Raw genomic sequence first — 16,527 nt, forward strand, 5'->3', positions numbered from 1 at the left:
TCTTTAATGATCACTAAGAATTAAATAGGGAATAATGCATTTTCAGTCAGAAGATGATCGCATCTGGTCAAGTCGGATCATCTATGTATCGGTGCATAGCCGGGCGAAATCACTTGCAGCCGGACACTGCAATCGATTGGATTGACCCATGATCATCTGCCAATCCAAAACCATCTTGTGACCAATCTTCGTGATCAAAAGGTCATCTTATGAGCTTGTGATCCTATCCCATTGGTATGAAGTTGCCAATTATACAAAGAAGTTATCAATTCAAAGGCAAGTTGTCAAATCATAGTTGTCAATTAACTACTGAGATGACAATATACAAGTTTATTATCATCTTCAAGACTCCGATCGACTACCTAGTAATTGGAATTTTATTACAATCAAGTAAGTCTATGTTTGCATTGTCATTCAGCATCTTTACATGTAAAGAATATACATTGGCTTGGTCACTATTAAATTTATTTCGTTTTTTTGGAATTATTATTTTTCTGACTACAAACAAATAATGTTGCGTATTTTTCCTCCAACTCATAATCTCTATTTTTCCAACAATAGGCGTCGGCCTCTAGCTTGAAAGGCAAGAAAATATCCCCATGCAGCAATGGTTCCTTCTAATTTTCCACAATCTTCTACGATTTATTCCTTGCTGGCCATGATTTGCTTTTTGTTCATGTGCCTTTCTTTTAAGTTGTTGATTGGTGCTTCTTTCGTAGCCAAAGGAGTCCCACCTATCAAGACGAAAAATTTCCACACTTTTCAAAGATTCCACCACAATCGCCGTGAGTCTGTTCATCAAGTTGTCTCGTCAACTTTGCTGAGATCTATCTACCAGTGGTTTATCTTTCCGCCGGGAATCATGTGCCAAATATATGGCTGATTGGCAGGAGGAACCAATTGCTTCGAGTGGCCGCGAGATGAACCTGAGAGAAGATCAGTAACCAAGGGCGATCACGGAAGATATCATCACTATGCTAATCCTCTTGCTTCAATTTTTCGGACTCGATCAACTTTCACTCTTCAAGATTTTAATTCCATTGACCAAACACAACGACCCACTTGACCGAATATGCTCTACGCAAAACGTTAATTCTAAGTGCAAAATGTAAGCGTGATGTTGAGATTTATTATTAACTAAACATGTCACCATAATTTAAGTATCAACAATCATAAAAAAAAAAAAAAAAAGTTTAGGACAAAATTGATTAAATTGACAAATTTAAGACTAAATTGACATAAGTGTAATAAGTTTAGGACTTCTCTGATTTTTAAAGATTATTAGACTTAGTTTCCAACTTTCTGGTTTATCTAGCGTATAGATATATGCTTTATCTTTCGTATAATTCGGCTTACATATGGACTAATGACAAACTCTGTAAGCCTCGCGTGTGTTGCGCTCTATATGCTTGCAAGTGGTGACTCATGTTTATAACCTCGTCTCCATTGCGTCGATATCAACCGGAGATTGCGGGAACATGACATTTAGTAATAACAGCTTTGGGGATAACCATCCTGCCAACGAAGATTGAAAGGTGTGGCCTCTTTCATGACTGGCGTAGGGCATCTCAAACGAGCTACAGAATGACAACCGAAGGTGATGACTGTTTGTTTGGAAGGCCAAATGCAATGACTTCTTGGTTTCAAGATCTTGGCCTGAAGACAAAACCAGTTCCAATGGAGGAAGTGGCACCGGTCGGGAATTGAGCCGATGGCCAATTGTCCCATAGACGTACTTCGGCAATGGTGGAGTAATCGATGTCCAACCTACCCAAAAGGAATACTATTCATATGAGGAATGGCAGGAGAATGGTAGGAGAAACTTTCATGGCCATTACGCCGAGTATGTAGTCTGTGAGGGCCTCTGTGGTCGCGATGGCTACGGTGTTCATGTTTGCTATGAAGTTTTTGATAAGTACGACATAAGCGACCATTGGTGTCTCAATAATCTTTATTATATCACATGCAGCATGACATATCAAAGTATAGAAACAAAATTATAATTTGATTTTAAAATCTTTTTCTAATCAAAACCATAAAATGAACCATGCAGGCACGGGGCCTTAGTTCAGGGGTTCAATTACGATGACTTTTGACTTCCAACTGCATTGTTATAACCTATTGAACACTAAAACTCAATCCTTTTGGTGCATAACCTATTAGTAAGAAATTGCTAATGTTGATAATTTTTTTCTAATATTTAAAAAAAATATTTTTTTTCCAATGGCTAAAGAATGGCCATCGACCATGGGCAATGACCGGCGAGAGCTAGTCTTGCTAAATCTGGCGAGGCTGACCCTTGCCTAGGCGTCGCCTTTGTTCAAGGAATGCTAGGTGAGGCGGGCAAACATCGGCCTTGCCACCATAGGCAAGGGTTGGCCTACCCGAGCCTTGCCTATGCAAGGGCAAGGGCCGCCGAGACCTTCCCCCCTACACGTTTTAAATTGATATCAGAAGGAATGTGCAAGGCAAGTGATAGTAACGGGTTTGGAGAAAACATTAAATGCTAGACATGCGTGCATATCAACCGCGCCAGATGAAGCGTACTTCAACCCGACGGATGAATGAAGAAGCAAACTTCCCATTTCGTCGTCCAACCAGGAAAACCCGCCGGAGAATATGTTGACAAAACGTCCACTCACAAGCGATTCTATCGAGGGAGTTAGGTGAGGCCGCCACTTGAAAGACGGAACACCCGTTGACCTTGTGAGCGGCTTGACTGCCACCATATTCGCACCCCACATCATTATGTATTTCAATTTGTCATAACGAGCCAATACTTGTCCTTCATTTGATGACCATATCTGTCAACATTAACCTGACAAGTGACAAGCGAGGGTGACTCCATTAACAACCGTTATATGAACTAGACACATTTTACTATTTCCCCAATTTCTAACTTAGGTGTCGAAGGGTCAATTTAGGCACGAAATTGGATGTCTTAACCCATTTTCTATGGTGCAGATTAGTTCTCTGGTCAGAGCTATAGCTAGTTTCGTGAATCCAACTCAAGCTTCGACTATACAAAGATTAATTTTCCAATCAGAGCTCTGGCATGCTTCATACATTCCAAATCGAGCTTCGATGATTCCAATTAATGAAGAACTTTCTGCTTTTGCACAGTGGGAGCATGTTCTTCAAGACGGGTGCTAGTCAAATATTTCACGTAGGTAAGCAAGGGGGAGATAGATGAACTTAAAAATGCACATTTGTCTGTTTTTTTGTATTTTTTTTCCTGAACGAAAGCTCAATAAAGAAACAAAGAATATGCCGGATTCATGCAAAGCACATATCCTCAATCGAATGCCCTAAATAATGATGGGGAATTTTGGGTCGTGAAGAGTTGTCATGTCTCACGACTCCCTCGTTGACCGTTTCCTTTCCTATCGTAAGTCAAACCAAAAAAGCACATAACCATAACGGTAAATAACCACCACCCACCTTGTTTCTCTCCCTTCCATTGCCTCCCTCAATCTCCCGCAAGTACAACAAAACGCTCCAATTCCCACTCTCTGCACACCCAAAAAAGAAAATGGAAAAGGAAATCATGTACCTCAATTCAATTCAATGATCCCACGCCATTCCTGCGAAATGGAAGGGAATGGACCCAAGAGAACGTTTACTATGAATTGGGATGCCTTGGGCGATGAGGACGAAGATGATCGCTTCTTTGAATCCCGCGACCGGTTGTCCTGTGCCATTGCGCTGGACTTGGCATCCTCAAACTCTGATGACGATGACGATGAGGACTTCGAAGACAGCCGAATCTCCTTCGCCTCTGCTGTGTCCGGTGCATCTGCAGAGAGATTTCGGAGCCTATCGGGCATCAGGGCTTCGACCTCTATGTCACAGGACTACGAGATCTGGATCTCGCAGCCTGGCTCAATCAGCGAGAGGCGTAAGCGGCTGTTCCAGGGGATGGGGCTCTCTAACAAGGACCTTCTCCGACTTGCAAGTGCTGAGTTCAAGACGGTTGCCTCTAAGAAGGTAGGAAGCCAAAAATCCTCGTCTTTGATTGTCAATAATGATAATCCAAGCGACGAGCAAAAAAAGGGAAACGCGTCTTGTATTCATTTAGCTCCTGTCATTCTTGTCCGATCAAGATCGGATGGCGACATAGATTTCCCCCCGATTGCCAAGAGAAAGGAAGAGTTTTTTGGTGCAACATCCAAACAGCGCCTTACGAGGACCTCATCCACATTGTGCGGGCCATGTGTACCAGCTTGCCGGTATCCCGATTCCATCAGAGTATCACCGCAAGGTGGGAATACGTCAGCGTTTGGCCAGCGGAGGCGCTTGTCAACCATGATCTCAAACAGTCGATTAGGCGCCTTCTTTCTTATAAAGAATTTGGATACCGGGAAGGGGTTCATTGTGAATGAGTACGACGAAGAGGGGATGTGGAATCGGCTCAGCGATCTGCAGACTGGGAAGCAGCTTACCATGGAAGAGTTCGAGAAAAGTGTAGGGTATTCCCCCGTTGTGAAAGAGCTCATGCGGAGGGAAAACGTATCCCAGATCACTGACGGTAGCGTCATCTTGGCAGAGAGGAAGTTCAATCCAAATTCATACCTCTCAAAAAGCTTGAGGCTGAGCAAGAGGAGTGGAGTCGCGTTGCTTAAGAACATTAAGGGGGTCGCGAACTCAATGAGCGGATTGATTGTAGACAAGGAGAGGGAGAACCAGCCAATCCAAGAACCGAACCCAGGCAAGAGCTCGTCGGAGTGGGTAAAAGTGAGGCAGCACGGAAAGTCGTACAAGGAGCTGAGTGCCTTGCGCTTCTGTCAGGAGATACAGGCTCACGAGGGCTCAATTTGGACCATGAAGTTCAACTCAGATGGGCGTTACCTTGCAAGCGCTGGAGAGGACAAGACGATTCATGTGTGGAAGGTACAAGATTGCGACATGATGCCTCCAAGGCAGCTAGACGAGTGGTATTGGAGCCCAACACATTCTTTGGCAAGTAGTACACCGGATCGACAGTGTTATGCCGAGCCATCACCTCAGCCGGTGGAAAAGAAGAAGGGGAAGGGTTCGCTAAGTAGCAAGAAGGGGAATCTGATCCCCGACTATGTTCACGTGCCTGAAACGGTTTTCTCTCTCTCAGAGAGCCCCGTGTGCTCTTTCACAGGTCACTTGGATGATGTCCTGGATCTATCTTGGTCAAAATCAGAGGTTAGCTTCTTTATGCAAACAGGATGCCTCAGTGTCTCAACCTTGAGAAAGATATATAGAGTGGACTTGGTTTTTCCTTTTTAATGCTGAAGTTTTATTTTAATAAACCTGCAGCTACTCCTTTCATCTTCAATGGACAAAACTGTGAGGCTGTGGGATGTGGAAATGAAGAGCTGTTTGAAGCTGTTTGCGCACAATGATTATGGTAACATCAACCCGAGTCTCTTCTTTTCAGTACACATATCGTCTTCAGATTTCTGTTTCTTAACTGGAAAAATATGCTCCCACGTGATGAGCAGTGACTTGCATACAGTTCAACCCGATAGATGACATGTATTTCATAAGTGGTTCGCTGGATGCAAAGATCCGGATATGGAGCATACCAGATCGCCATGTTATTGACTGGACCGATCTTCATGAGATGGTCACCGCGGTTTGCTACACCCCAGATGGCGAGGTACTAAGCAGGTCTTATAATCTATTGTTGATGGTCATGATAGTTTCTCAGAAGCAATGCTTTTCTATTGCACAACTTAGTACTATATTTTGGTTATATCGATTCATGCATTGCTTGAGAACCTTAGCGATCGTTCATCATATGTTTCAGCTGAATTGGCTCAAATGAGATTGTTTTGCCAATTTTAATCCACATTAAAGAACAATTTTATTGGGTTTATTACGCCAAGTTCACTCTAATTGCTCTTCCTAATTGTATGGGATTATACAACTGAAGGGCGCTATCGTAGGATCGCACAAAGGAGGTTGCAGGATGTACAGCATAAAGGGTATGAGATTCTCTACTAGCATTTTTCTACAAAATTTTATCAGCAACGGCATAGAAACAATGGCGCAAGTTGGAAAGAATTTGTGTCTTTTTAAATGGCCCTCCTACATCAAGTTGTAGTATAATCATTTAGCAGGCTATTGAGGTTACATCAGAGAGAAGGTTTATTGTCTCTTTTTCACTTGTTTGAACAGATTGTAAACTGAAACAAATCAGTCAGCTTGAGATTCAGAACAAGAAAAAGTCCCAAGCCAAAAAGATAACAGGTTTCCAGGTAAACTCTACTCAGGTTTCTGTCCATCTTATTGGCTAATCTTCAGTCATCACCTGTTCTGGTCCCGAGGGAAAAACGTGCTAAGAAGGCAAAGCAAAATAACTCTCTGCTTTGAATTTCCAATCAGTTTTCACCATGCAATTCATCTGAAGTTCTTGTCACCTCGGCCGATTCCCGTGTTCGCATTGTTGAGGGCTCAGACATCACGCACAAGCTCAGAGGTAGATCAACAATGCAATGAGAACGTACATTCCTTTCTCCTCAAGTGCCTCCCTCACCAAGTAATTGTTTCGTTGCTTTTCGCAACAGGTTTCCGAAATACTAGCAGCCAAATCGCAGCTTCGTTTACTCAAGATGGGAAGTATGTCATATCGGCGAGTGAAGATTCTCAAGTATATGTGTGGAAGAGAGAGACTCCACGGAATTCCAACACAGCCAAGGCCAAAGCTCTGGTTACTACCAAGTCATATGAGCACTTCCCTTGCCGAGATGTCTCGGTGGCAATTCCTTGGCCCGGTACCATAAGAGGTGACCCGCCAGCTGTGCCGATCCATTCCAAGAGGAATTCCAAACGCTCAACCTCAACACAGCCACCAGTTTCTAATGGCTCGCCGACTCAAGAGGATCATAGCCCTTTGATGGGGAACAGCAAGAGACAGATGTTGCCACCTCTACCTAAGAAGGCGAACCCCATGGAGCGAGCCTCGATTCCTCCTGAGGAGGATCTTGCCCAGCTGTCCCGCCTGGACTCGGGGATTGGGGGCGGCATCGGGGAGTCTTTCAACTCCGATTCCAGCTCGGCCAGGTATGGCGAATCACCATCCATCTCGGTGGCTGCTAACTCGTCGTTGGCTTCGTGGTCTTCATCTTGGTCTTGGTTCGACAGCAGCAACAGCAATGGGGCTAATGCTACGCAAGCGACAGCTTGGGGAATGGTGATCGTTACTGGGGGTTTACGGGGTGAGATAAGAGCTTACCAGAATTTCGGTTTGCCGCGTAAAGTTGGTCGTCAAGCGAATCTTTTCTAAGACCTTACATGCTTTACCTTTCCTAATCACAAGATGCATTAGCATTAGTCCTAAGCTCAAACATGAAGCTTCTCATCTGATATGGGACAATTTTTACCAAGGTAACGATGGATGCGAAAGAAAGATTTTAAACTGTGACAAACGAAACTAGAGACGTGAAAGCTATGCAGAACCTTGTTTTTGCAGATTTTTCTGCTCAATTACTCGTCTTCTCATGCATAACTATATTTCAGCATAGTGTAAAAGAATAGCTGAACATCTACAACAAAGGAGCAGCATCAGATGGATTAAATGATGGAGTTGCATGAAAGAAAGCTGCGTAGACATTTTCTGCTGAACTCTGGCTGATTTTGAGTTTTGATTTCTGGTTTCTCTATGGAACATCTGTATTTGTCCCTATTGAAACAGCACAAATCCAGAGCTCGGCTCGATTTTGTTCAGTTCTCATAATCAATCACCAGTATGTGCAAATTATGTTTCTATTTATGCACAATCATAGAAGTGCGTAATGAAGGCGTTGCTGTTTTCCTTTTTACGAAGCATAAGCTCTCTTAACTTCTTCTTCTTCTTCTTTTGTTTTTGGTCATAATAAGCTCTGTTAACTTGCAAGGTAACTTATAAGTGAAAACTTTCAAGTAGTTACTCATTGTTTAAGATACTCACATATGCACTTGATGGTTCATTTCCAAGATGTTTCTAGTGTAATCTCTTTCCCATGTCCAATTATCACCCCTGATGCCGATTGTTATAGCTCCAAGCACTGATGAGAGATTGTTGTCACGTCCCATTTACCCCTTCTCTGTTCTCCTTTCTTTAATTTGTGCACCTTGAATAGCAGTTTCCATGAATTTTCTCTTGATTCTTTAGGAGGATTGAGTGACTTCTTTGCGATTTCTCTCGGGGTAAAAAAATTGTTTGCCTCAGAAATTCAATACATCTTATATCTATTTAACATAGCTATGACTGCGCTTTAGCTATATTGCATTGTAGCTATGCTATGAAGTAATGTCACATATGTGAAGGTGATCCGCAATGCCTTAAAGCCGGGCAGGGCAGCTTCCTAAAATCTGTAGTAATTTTTAAAGCTCCAGCACTTCGTTTACACAGTTGTAGTTGTTGTAAGAAATCTGCACCAAGCAGGCTTGTCTGTAAACTCCTTCCCTTCTATCAGAAAGTAAATAGGAGAAGCTAAATTTTTTCATGCTTGGAAGGGTTATTATATGAATAAAACCGAGTTTTACAACATTTCGGTGAACGCAGTGGTCTGTTTGTTGTTCTCAATCAGATTTGTCCAGCCTAGCCCAACATCATTACTCTACTTTAACAAACTAGAGAATCTACTGAATAAGTTACCCCTAATATAAAATATATGTTATACTATAAGAAATCTCAAACTAGTACACATATGATACATTTACCAAATAAATTTTTATGGATTAAAAAGTCCCAAAATAGTATGCTCTTGTCATACTTACCCTAAAATGATTTTCCAATTACAAAAAATTTCAAGGTGGTACACCCATGACAATCTACCAAAACCTCTGGCAAAATTGGGCTAAAACTAGAATTTTTAATAGATTTTTAAAAAGCAAGGGAGTTTTTAAGGAAAAAATCAATAGATCAATCTCGATTCATTTTCATCATATCCAACTTCCTCTAAACGATGTCATTAAGGGGAATAAGTTATTTTGAATTTTCATGTCAAATCCACATTAATGCTTATCATTCGAATTATTTGCCATGTGTGTTTCCATGCCAACAATTTAACAAGATATTGGATAAAAGTTAATGGAGAGTAGATTTGCCAAGGTGTATTGGTTTTAGATTTTTTTATGACACGAAATTACGTTGTGGTAAATGTGGCATAGAGTACTGTTTTGGAAATTTTTGTGACACGAGAATTGATTTGGGATAAATGTTGCATGATTATTAGTTTGAGATTTTTGCCAATATTAACCTATATGAAATAAGGATAGTGTAGATTTAATTCTCTAACTTTCACTATTTGTGCAATTTATAGTCTTTTAAAAATTTTAATATGTTATATAATTTATTTTTTCGAATTGCGCAATGAAATCTTTTTTATCATTATTGAGAGAGAGGGAGAGAGAGAGTGCAAGTGAGCTAGAGAGGGGAGGAAGGAACATCGCTGCCCCTTGAGGCCACCAGTGAGGGTGACGTGATCTCGCTTCTGAATGGCGAAGGTGGCCTTACCCCTTGTGCGTGGGTCACAAGCATTATTAATTGTGAGTGTTTTAGGGGACCCTCACTAGTCACTTGCAATGGTTGGGCCATAGTCGCCACTGGCCTAATATGATTGTTAAAGTATGATGCCGTCAATATTTCCCTAACTTGACATAAATGTCTAAATAACATACTAAATATAAGAAACAATATAAAAATAACCAATTTAAATATTAATAATTGCAAAGTACATTAACAAACTGTTGACAATTGATTAGTAAATGAAGGAGAATATGTAAATATTCTCGTTTTAAACTAAATCAATGGAATTCTATGTACATGTCATTGGGGATAAAGATATTGTGAAATTCTTTCATGATACAAATGGAATATTATATACCTTTGCAAGTTTTCAAACAATGCTCTTTGCAATAAATTGTGATGGATAATAGGAAATTCATTAACTCTTGTAAAAAAAAAATATACATATACAAAAAAAAAAATTATTGGGGATAATTTCCGTAAAAAAGATACTAAAAATATGCAATTAGAAGATGATCTTGAAGCAATTTAATTCTTTATAAATAGAGAGGAGAAAATGGAGAGGAGATAAGAAATGATTCTGCCCTTCATGAAAATTCTATCGAGAGAGCTTGCTCGCTTGTCTTTTCCACAACAAATCAACGAGACAAAGATGAAGATTTTGACGAATGGAGGAAAACGATAGCGACAGGGGAATTTATATTCGTATTTTATACTTTCATGTTCTTATTGATTCAATTTTTTTTTTATGTACTTGAAATGTTGCGTATGCTTACTTTACGATTTAATAAATTTTGTATTTATTTATGTCTGTTATTTCCTCTTAATTGGAGGATATAGCAACATGATGGGTTAAGATCCATCATATATATAAACTAAATTCTAGAGGAGTATTTAATTGATGTATATAGTAATTGTGTTATTATTTCCTGCATAGTGTTACTTTTATGAAAATTCATATCGATGCCCACACTCAAGATAATATATCAAATATAGACTTAAAACATGCAACGGAGGCACATCTTGCTAGTATATTATATCTATTCATTTGTCCTGTAAAAGTTTACTCTTTAAATTTTGCAATTTACTGAGATTTTTCTCTTATTGTTCAAGTATGCTAATAATACTTGCAAAATATTATTCATGTTATCCTCATTTGCACAACGTCATCGGTTAAGGCGTGGAAACCACATTGATGTAGAAGGGAGCATCTAATGTGACTAGTAGAAGTTGTCCTTTCGAGGGAAATTCAAGAAGAAAACCATGTTTTGAATGAAATTGCAGACAACTATATATCTCATTTGGTTGCGATGATGAATAAAGCTGAAATTTGATAGCTCTTATGATAGTAATAGAATAAAAGCCAAGAAAATTACTAAAACAAATTATAAATTTATTGTACTTGTATTAATTCAGTCATAAATTTTTCAATTATGTCAATATAATCCTAATGTGACAATCCAATTAGCATCAGCCGTCCTATGTGGTGCATTAGTATTGACTTAGACAAATTTTTTAAAATTTTTTAAACCTTTTTTTATGTTTTTTCTTTCCTTTCTATTGGTAGCCAAAAGGCCATGGGCAACCACCAGCAATGCTCAAAGAGGGCTGGGCGAGGGTGGTGCTCACCAAATCAAGTAAAAGCAAGCCTGGCCCAACCCTCTTCAGGCATAGCCAGTGGCTGGCCATCATTTGAAATTGGCCACCAATGAAAAAGGAAAGAAAAAAGAAAAAATTCAAAAAAATTTACAAAATTGTCTATGTCAACACAAGTACATCACAAGACGGCGGCGCTAATTGGACTATCATGTCAATGTTGTCTGGTCAAGATTGATTGGAAGGATTATATTAGTAAATTTATCAAAAGGTTGAGAACTGGATTGGCATATTGAAAAGTTTAAGACCGAATTAATATAAATATAATAGTGTTAAGATTTTTTTGGTAAATTACAAAATAAAGCCACATTGATATTATGTTATTTGGTTCAAACCAAGGAATAACTATTACATTTTTATGCTTTTTTGGCGTTACAATAAATTATTTAATATATGCCCCATGATGCTTTTTAAAACAAGGCGTACGTATTAAAAAAGTTTCAATGTGTTACAATACAACTATATTATTGTCTGTTTATAAATAGTGACGGAGGGAGGGAACAAGCGGAGGCCACCATCCCCGCCCGTAAGAAATCTTGTATATATCAATATACGTGAATCGTCACAACGTTTCTAAAAGTGTGAAGCAATTCCTCCGCTTACCGTTGGAGAAAATTCTGATGCCGAAAATCTTATGTCTCTCACACGGGCTCCTTTTAATGCCGTGGCCTTGAGAGCCACACAGAACTCCCGCTATCGAAAATCCATTGACGGCGGGTCCTGGATTTGAGTACACTTTTTTTCGAAAAAGCAAAGAATTTTTTTTTTACCAAAATAAAATAGTAAAGACTCAATCGATTGAAAAAAAGACTCAATTGATACCCACCCATGGGCAACTGCGTTGGTTGAGAGTCTCTCATTTATTGCCGAAGTCGAGGATTCGAAACCCGCAGTTGCTAGCGATTTAAGTAGAAGGCGCTAGCGGTGGGATGTTAGGCTAGTCTCTCCCGAGGTATAGGAGCCGGCCCTTCGGTGTCGTCTGGGCACGGGAGCCTGTGGTGGAGTCCTCTATTACCAAAAAAAAAAGACTCAATCGATTGATGACTAGAACCTTAAAAGACTGACTACGACCTATCTTCACAGAAGCCAGATATAAATTGAGAGACTCCTAATATTCTTGAAATTGTCCTTGGTATAGTAAGTTCACACTACTTAAATAGTTACTCGAATAGAAAATTCAAACAGTAGGCTTTTTATCCATCGTCTTTCTTCGAAAAGAAGAAGAGGAAGAGGACACACAGGCAAGGGCGGTCACCGTAGGTCCACGTATGACCAATCGATTACTTTAAGACCGAAGACCCACCGCCAATCTCACTGTTTGGTTTTGAATGGATCCGCTTTATTCGTTAGCAGAATGTCTGAGCCTGTCTTTGCGAAACTAAATGAATAAAAAAGAGAGAAAAGCAAATCAGAGGGCATTCGATGCCTTGCTTCCTTGTCACTCTTCGCATCTTACCAGCAACAATTCGTAGTATTTTGCATCTTACCCACTAAATTTCATTGTTATTATAACGTATACTCAGGAATAAAGTGTCTCAGTCTTTGAATCCCGGGAAGAACTATTGTATATTCATGGAAAAGCGATGTGCTTTCGTCGCCAATACACATGCTCATATCTTTTCAATCTCTTTGAGAATGCAATTCGTATTGCAACGGTATTTCATGTGCACAAGATTTACTCTCTTTTGGTTATTTATTTATTATTATTTATTATTGAGGAATCACCAAACATCACCCTTCAGGATCACACGACCCTCCAGACTAGCCCTGGACCCCAACACTAGGACCCCCTACTTCAGACACTTTAGCAACAATAGAGTTCGAAGCCTTAACCTCTACGATGAGGGAGAGAACTCACACCAACTGTACTACCCGTCATTGGGTCTCTGTTGGCTATGTTTGTCCTTGCGAAAAATGAACTACATAGAAACTATTGTTTGAAAATAATTGTTTGCAGTGATTACACAAATGAAAAATCGAAAAATATTTAGATATAAATTGTTATCGACAAAAAAAAATTTGTAATGACTAATTATTTTAAGAAGTAGAACGATCATTTATAAAAAAAAAATTATTTTCAAAATCATTCATTTTTTTCGTGAAATAAGCATGCCTACGCAGACTTCTTTTTCATGATGAATTAAAAGAGATAAAGTTTTATCAGTAGATTTTTCATTAATTATTTATTTAAGGGGGTCATTAGGAGTTGTTAGAATATTAGATGATGGTTTGATTTTTAAAATGAACATTAGGTTTGGTAATGAAGTTGCTTAGAGAAATTTATATCATTCATTAATTTCTGTCCACGGAATATGTTGATATAGTCTTCTCACTTCTTGATATGAAGGCTATATCATGCCCTACATGTAATAAACGAAGATGTATTCATCTATATTAGGAAGGTCAAACATTAGGTGTGTAAAATGGTGAGCAATTTGGACTTGAGTATGTCCTAAAATTGTTTCGTCTAAACTTTAGGACATAAAATTCAAAAGTATTCCCAGGAGTTAGGAAAGAAAAACTTTCTCTCTAATTAAAAGGAATAAAGCGTGCAGGTATCAACACGTTTAAATAAGGAACGCCTCCAAACTGGGCACCGAGATACTAGATTATCGCTAGAAGTTTCTATCATAAGTTTATTTCCTATTGGTTAGACATGTGTTTCGCACAATGTCTAGAACCGATACGTCTAACTAGCCAATCAAATCAACTTTAGAATGTGCCGATTCAGGTCCGGATTCCAAGAACGTGAATTTAAGCCGGCTTAAGAACTAGCTCTAAACTAGTCTTTTTCCCTTAAAATAACAAAACCTTGAAACTTTGTTTTTAGAATTTTGACCTATAATCTATTTTGGCGATTCTCTTTTTGATGTTTAATCTCATCTTACATTTGTGTCAGACTTGGTTTAAGTCAATTTGAAAGATACACATCAGAAATGTCTTTTTCCTAAAATTCTTATTCTATTGGATAACTATCCATTCAGATTGTGGATTCTGAAATCAACCGATTTCAAAATCAATCAGGTAGGTTCAGATTCTATATTCTTTGTGATATATATAGTCCAAAAAGGTCGATTTCAGTTTTTGGCCAAAAAATTGACCTACTTGGGCATGCATATCTTTTTGTAATGCTATTCCTCTTTTAAATAATGAATACGATGATCTTTTAATAAAAGATGGAAAAGCTTAATAAATAAATAAATGCGAAGGCTGTTGATGATAAACAAAAAGGGAGAAATCTCGTTTAAACTCAATTTATATAGACCAATATAATCAATAGCCATGATCATACGCATCTCATTTGGGTGCCCGCGCCCGTTGACCTGGACAATGGCGTCGCTTGAAGTCTACATAACTAACAGTAAGTTTCAAAAAAAGTGAGAATGGATAACTGAGTGGCAAAAACCACAAAAATAAAAAGAAAAGAAAGATGATTGGGCAACTGACAAATTTGGCGTCTTTTGAGGCGCTTGTCTTGCGAAATCAAAAGCCTCTCGGTCTCTCTCTCTCTCTCTCTCCCCACCCCCTCCCCCTCCCCCTCCCACGGTCCCAAAATATTCATCTCGAACCCATCACCACCAACCATAATTGAAGTCCCCACAAATTATTACAGAATCATTCCCTTTTCCATAATCCACGTCCTAAGAATCTTACTCTCCGTCTTAACATATAGTTGTCACACCATTGTACAGAACCAACGTGAAGATACTGAAGTCTAGGCGGATCTCCTTTTGAATTTGCAGAGAAAATGAGGAATCTCGGAATGAGAGCCGTCCCTCAGGGGATAAAGAGAGGGGAAAAAGAAAGTCTTTGTGGGCACAACGAAGCTAAAGCTGTAATCTGCACTTTCTTCTTCTGCTTTCATGAGACCTCCAATTGCTTTAGCTCATGAGAGAGAGTAATTTGGACTCTACTTCAACATTTATTCGAGTTCTCGAGGTCGAATTATTCCGGTATCTTGTCCCGTCGAGATCAACTTGTTAATGCCTTGTTGGGCTCGCTAGTCTAATTGAACTTCTATTAGCTTTTCAAAAGAATTTAATAGTTATAAAAAAGATGCAGTAAAGTCGAGCTCGAGCTTGAGCCGGGGCTTAAGTTTGGCATTGGTATCTTTTCGCACCATAAATATTATATTTACAAATCTCGTAAGATGATGGAGGTGTATTGCTAGGGATCCTATTAATATATTTTAATAACGAAAAAGTTCACCTCAAGTAGTAATATTAACCATCATGACCCAAGTAAGACGCAGAACAAGCCTAATCCACACATATAAATGTCCGTTGATTAAATTAGCCCCTGGCTCAACAACTTCACGGTACTTATTGTTTCTATTTTCAGGTTTGGCTATCAAAAGATATGCTCGGATGCCTCGAGCATATATAACCAGAATATATTCCCTTTGCGGCCGAAGGGATTACAGTGAGAAATTTTCACTAAACAAAAGGTATCCATGAAAGACCAGCAAAAATATTCACGGCGTCTGGTGCTCAAAGTTTCCCCAAAAAGTGGCTTCTCAAGCTGATAGTAAATTAGTTAAGTTATTAGTAATCGCATATGTAATTGGATAGAAACTTGGTCGGTTGTCGATAAATTTAAGAGGCGGCAAGAGTTAGACGTTAACTAGTTGCTATGACCCAGAAATATTATGCCGAAAGTTCGACAGATTGGGATTGTTAGACGGAAATTTGTTCTAAAAGTTTAGATCCCTTCACAAGATAAGTCCATACACACATGAGCACGCCCTTAAATTTAATTCAAATTTTACTAGTGAAAAGCAAGATATAAATGAGTTATGTTACGAATCATGTAGGCTCGAGGAGCAAAGGCACAATGGAAGAAGTAAGAGGCTAAAATCAGTATAAAGATGGAGTCCTTGTACTATAAGGAGCCTTATAGGCAATGAGGATTTAAATTCTTGAATCAGCTCCTATATACTTTCAAATTGCTGGTCCGTACTCAAAACCACAAGTGTTTTGCATATGACCATCAATTCATGCACGTTGCTTTGAGATGCAATCTTCTACTTCACTTGTCAAAATAATTTCTGAAAGTATGCTACACACAACTGTTGAGCTGCAGATTCTAACGTTGGCACTCTCGTGTTACTCAAAATAAGAAAACGTATAATTTATAACTCCCAAATAACATCTACTCACGGTAAACAAATGGTAACTGAAGACATTGCCTCAACCAATCGTCACAAAATTAAAGAACGAAAGAAACCTTGATTAAGGAGATCAGCCAGTGAATTATGCATTCGACAGGAACATAATATGATCACAACTTGGCAAAGGCATACAGAGTCTCTATGGTGAGCAGGTGACAGTTCAAACCTAACAGATGAACACCGAAAGGAAAAAAAGAAAAGAAAAACACCAAAG

The 16,527-nt window shown here is 39.1% G+C and overlaps 1 protein-coding gene across 1 annotated transcript; it reads left to right on the forward strand.

The window, feature by feature from the left end:
• Window positions 1-3,460: 3,460 nt before the first annotated feature.
• Window positions 3,461-7,805, forward strand: LOC104436517. The gene is made up of 7 exons (XM_010049318.3): window positions 3,461-5,175; window positions 5,290-5,380; window positions 5,475-5,632; window positions 5,909-5,960; window positions 6,154-6,233; window positions 6,361-6,454; window positions 6,543-7,805. The coding sequence occupies exons 1-7, from the start codon at window positions 3,568-3,570 to the stop codon at window positions 7,259-7,261; spliced, it is 2,802 nt and encodes a 933-aa protein (XP_010047620.2). The 5' UTR covers window positions 3,461-3,567; the 3' UTR covers window positions 7,262-7,805.
• Window positions 7,806-16,527: the final 8,722 nt, after the last annotated feature.

The sequence above is a fragment of the Eucalyptus grandis genome, chromosome 1, assembly GCF_016545825.1.
Source record: "Eucalyptus grandis isolate ANBG69807.140 chromosome 1, ASM1654582v1, whole genome shotgun sequence".
Lineage (NCBI taxonomy): Eukaryota > Viridiplantae > Streptophyta > Magnoliopsida > Myrtales > Myrtaceae > Eucalyptus > Eucalyptus grandis.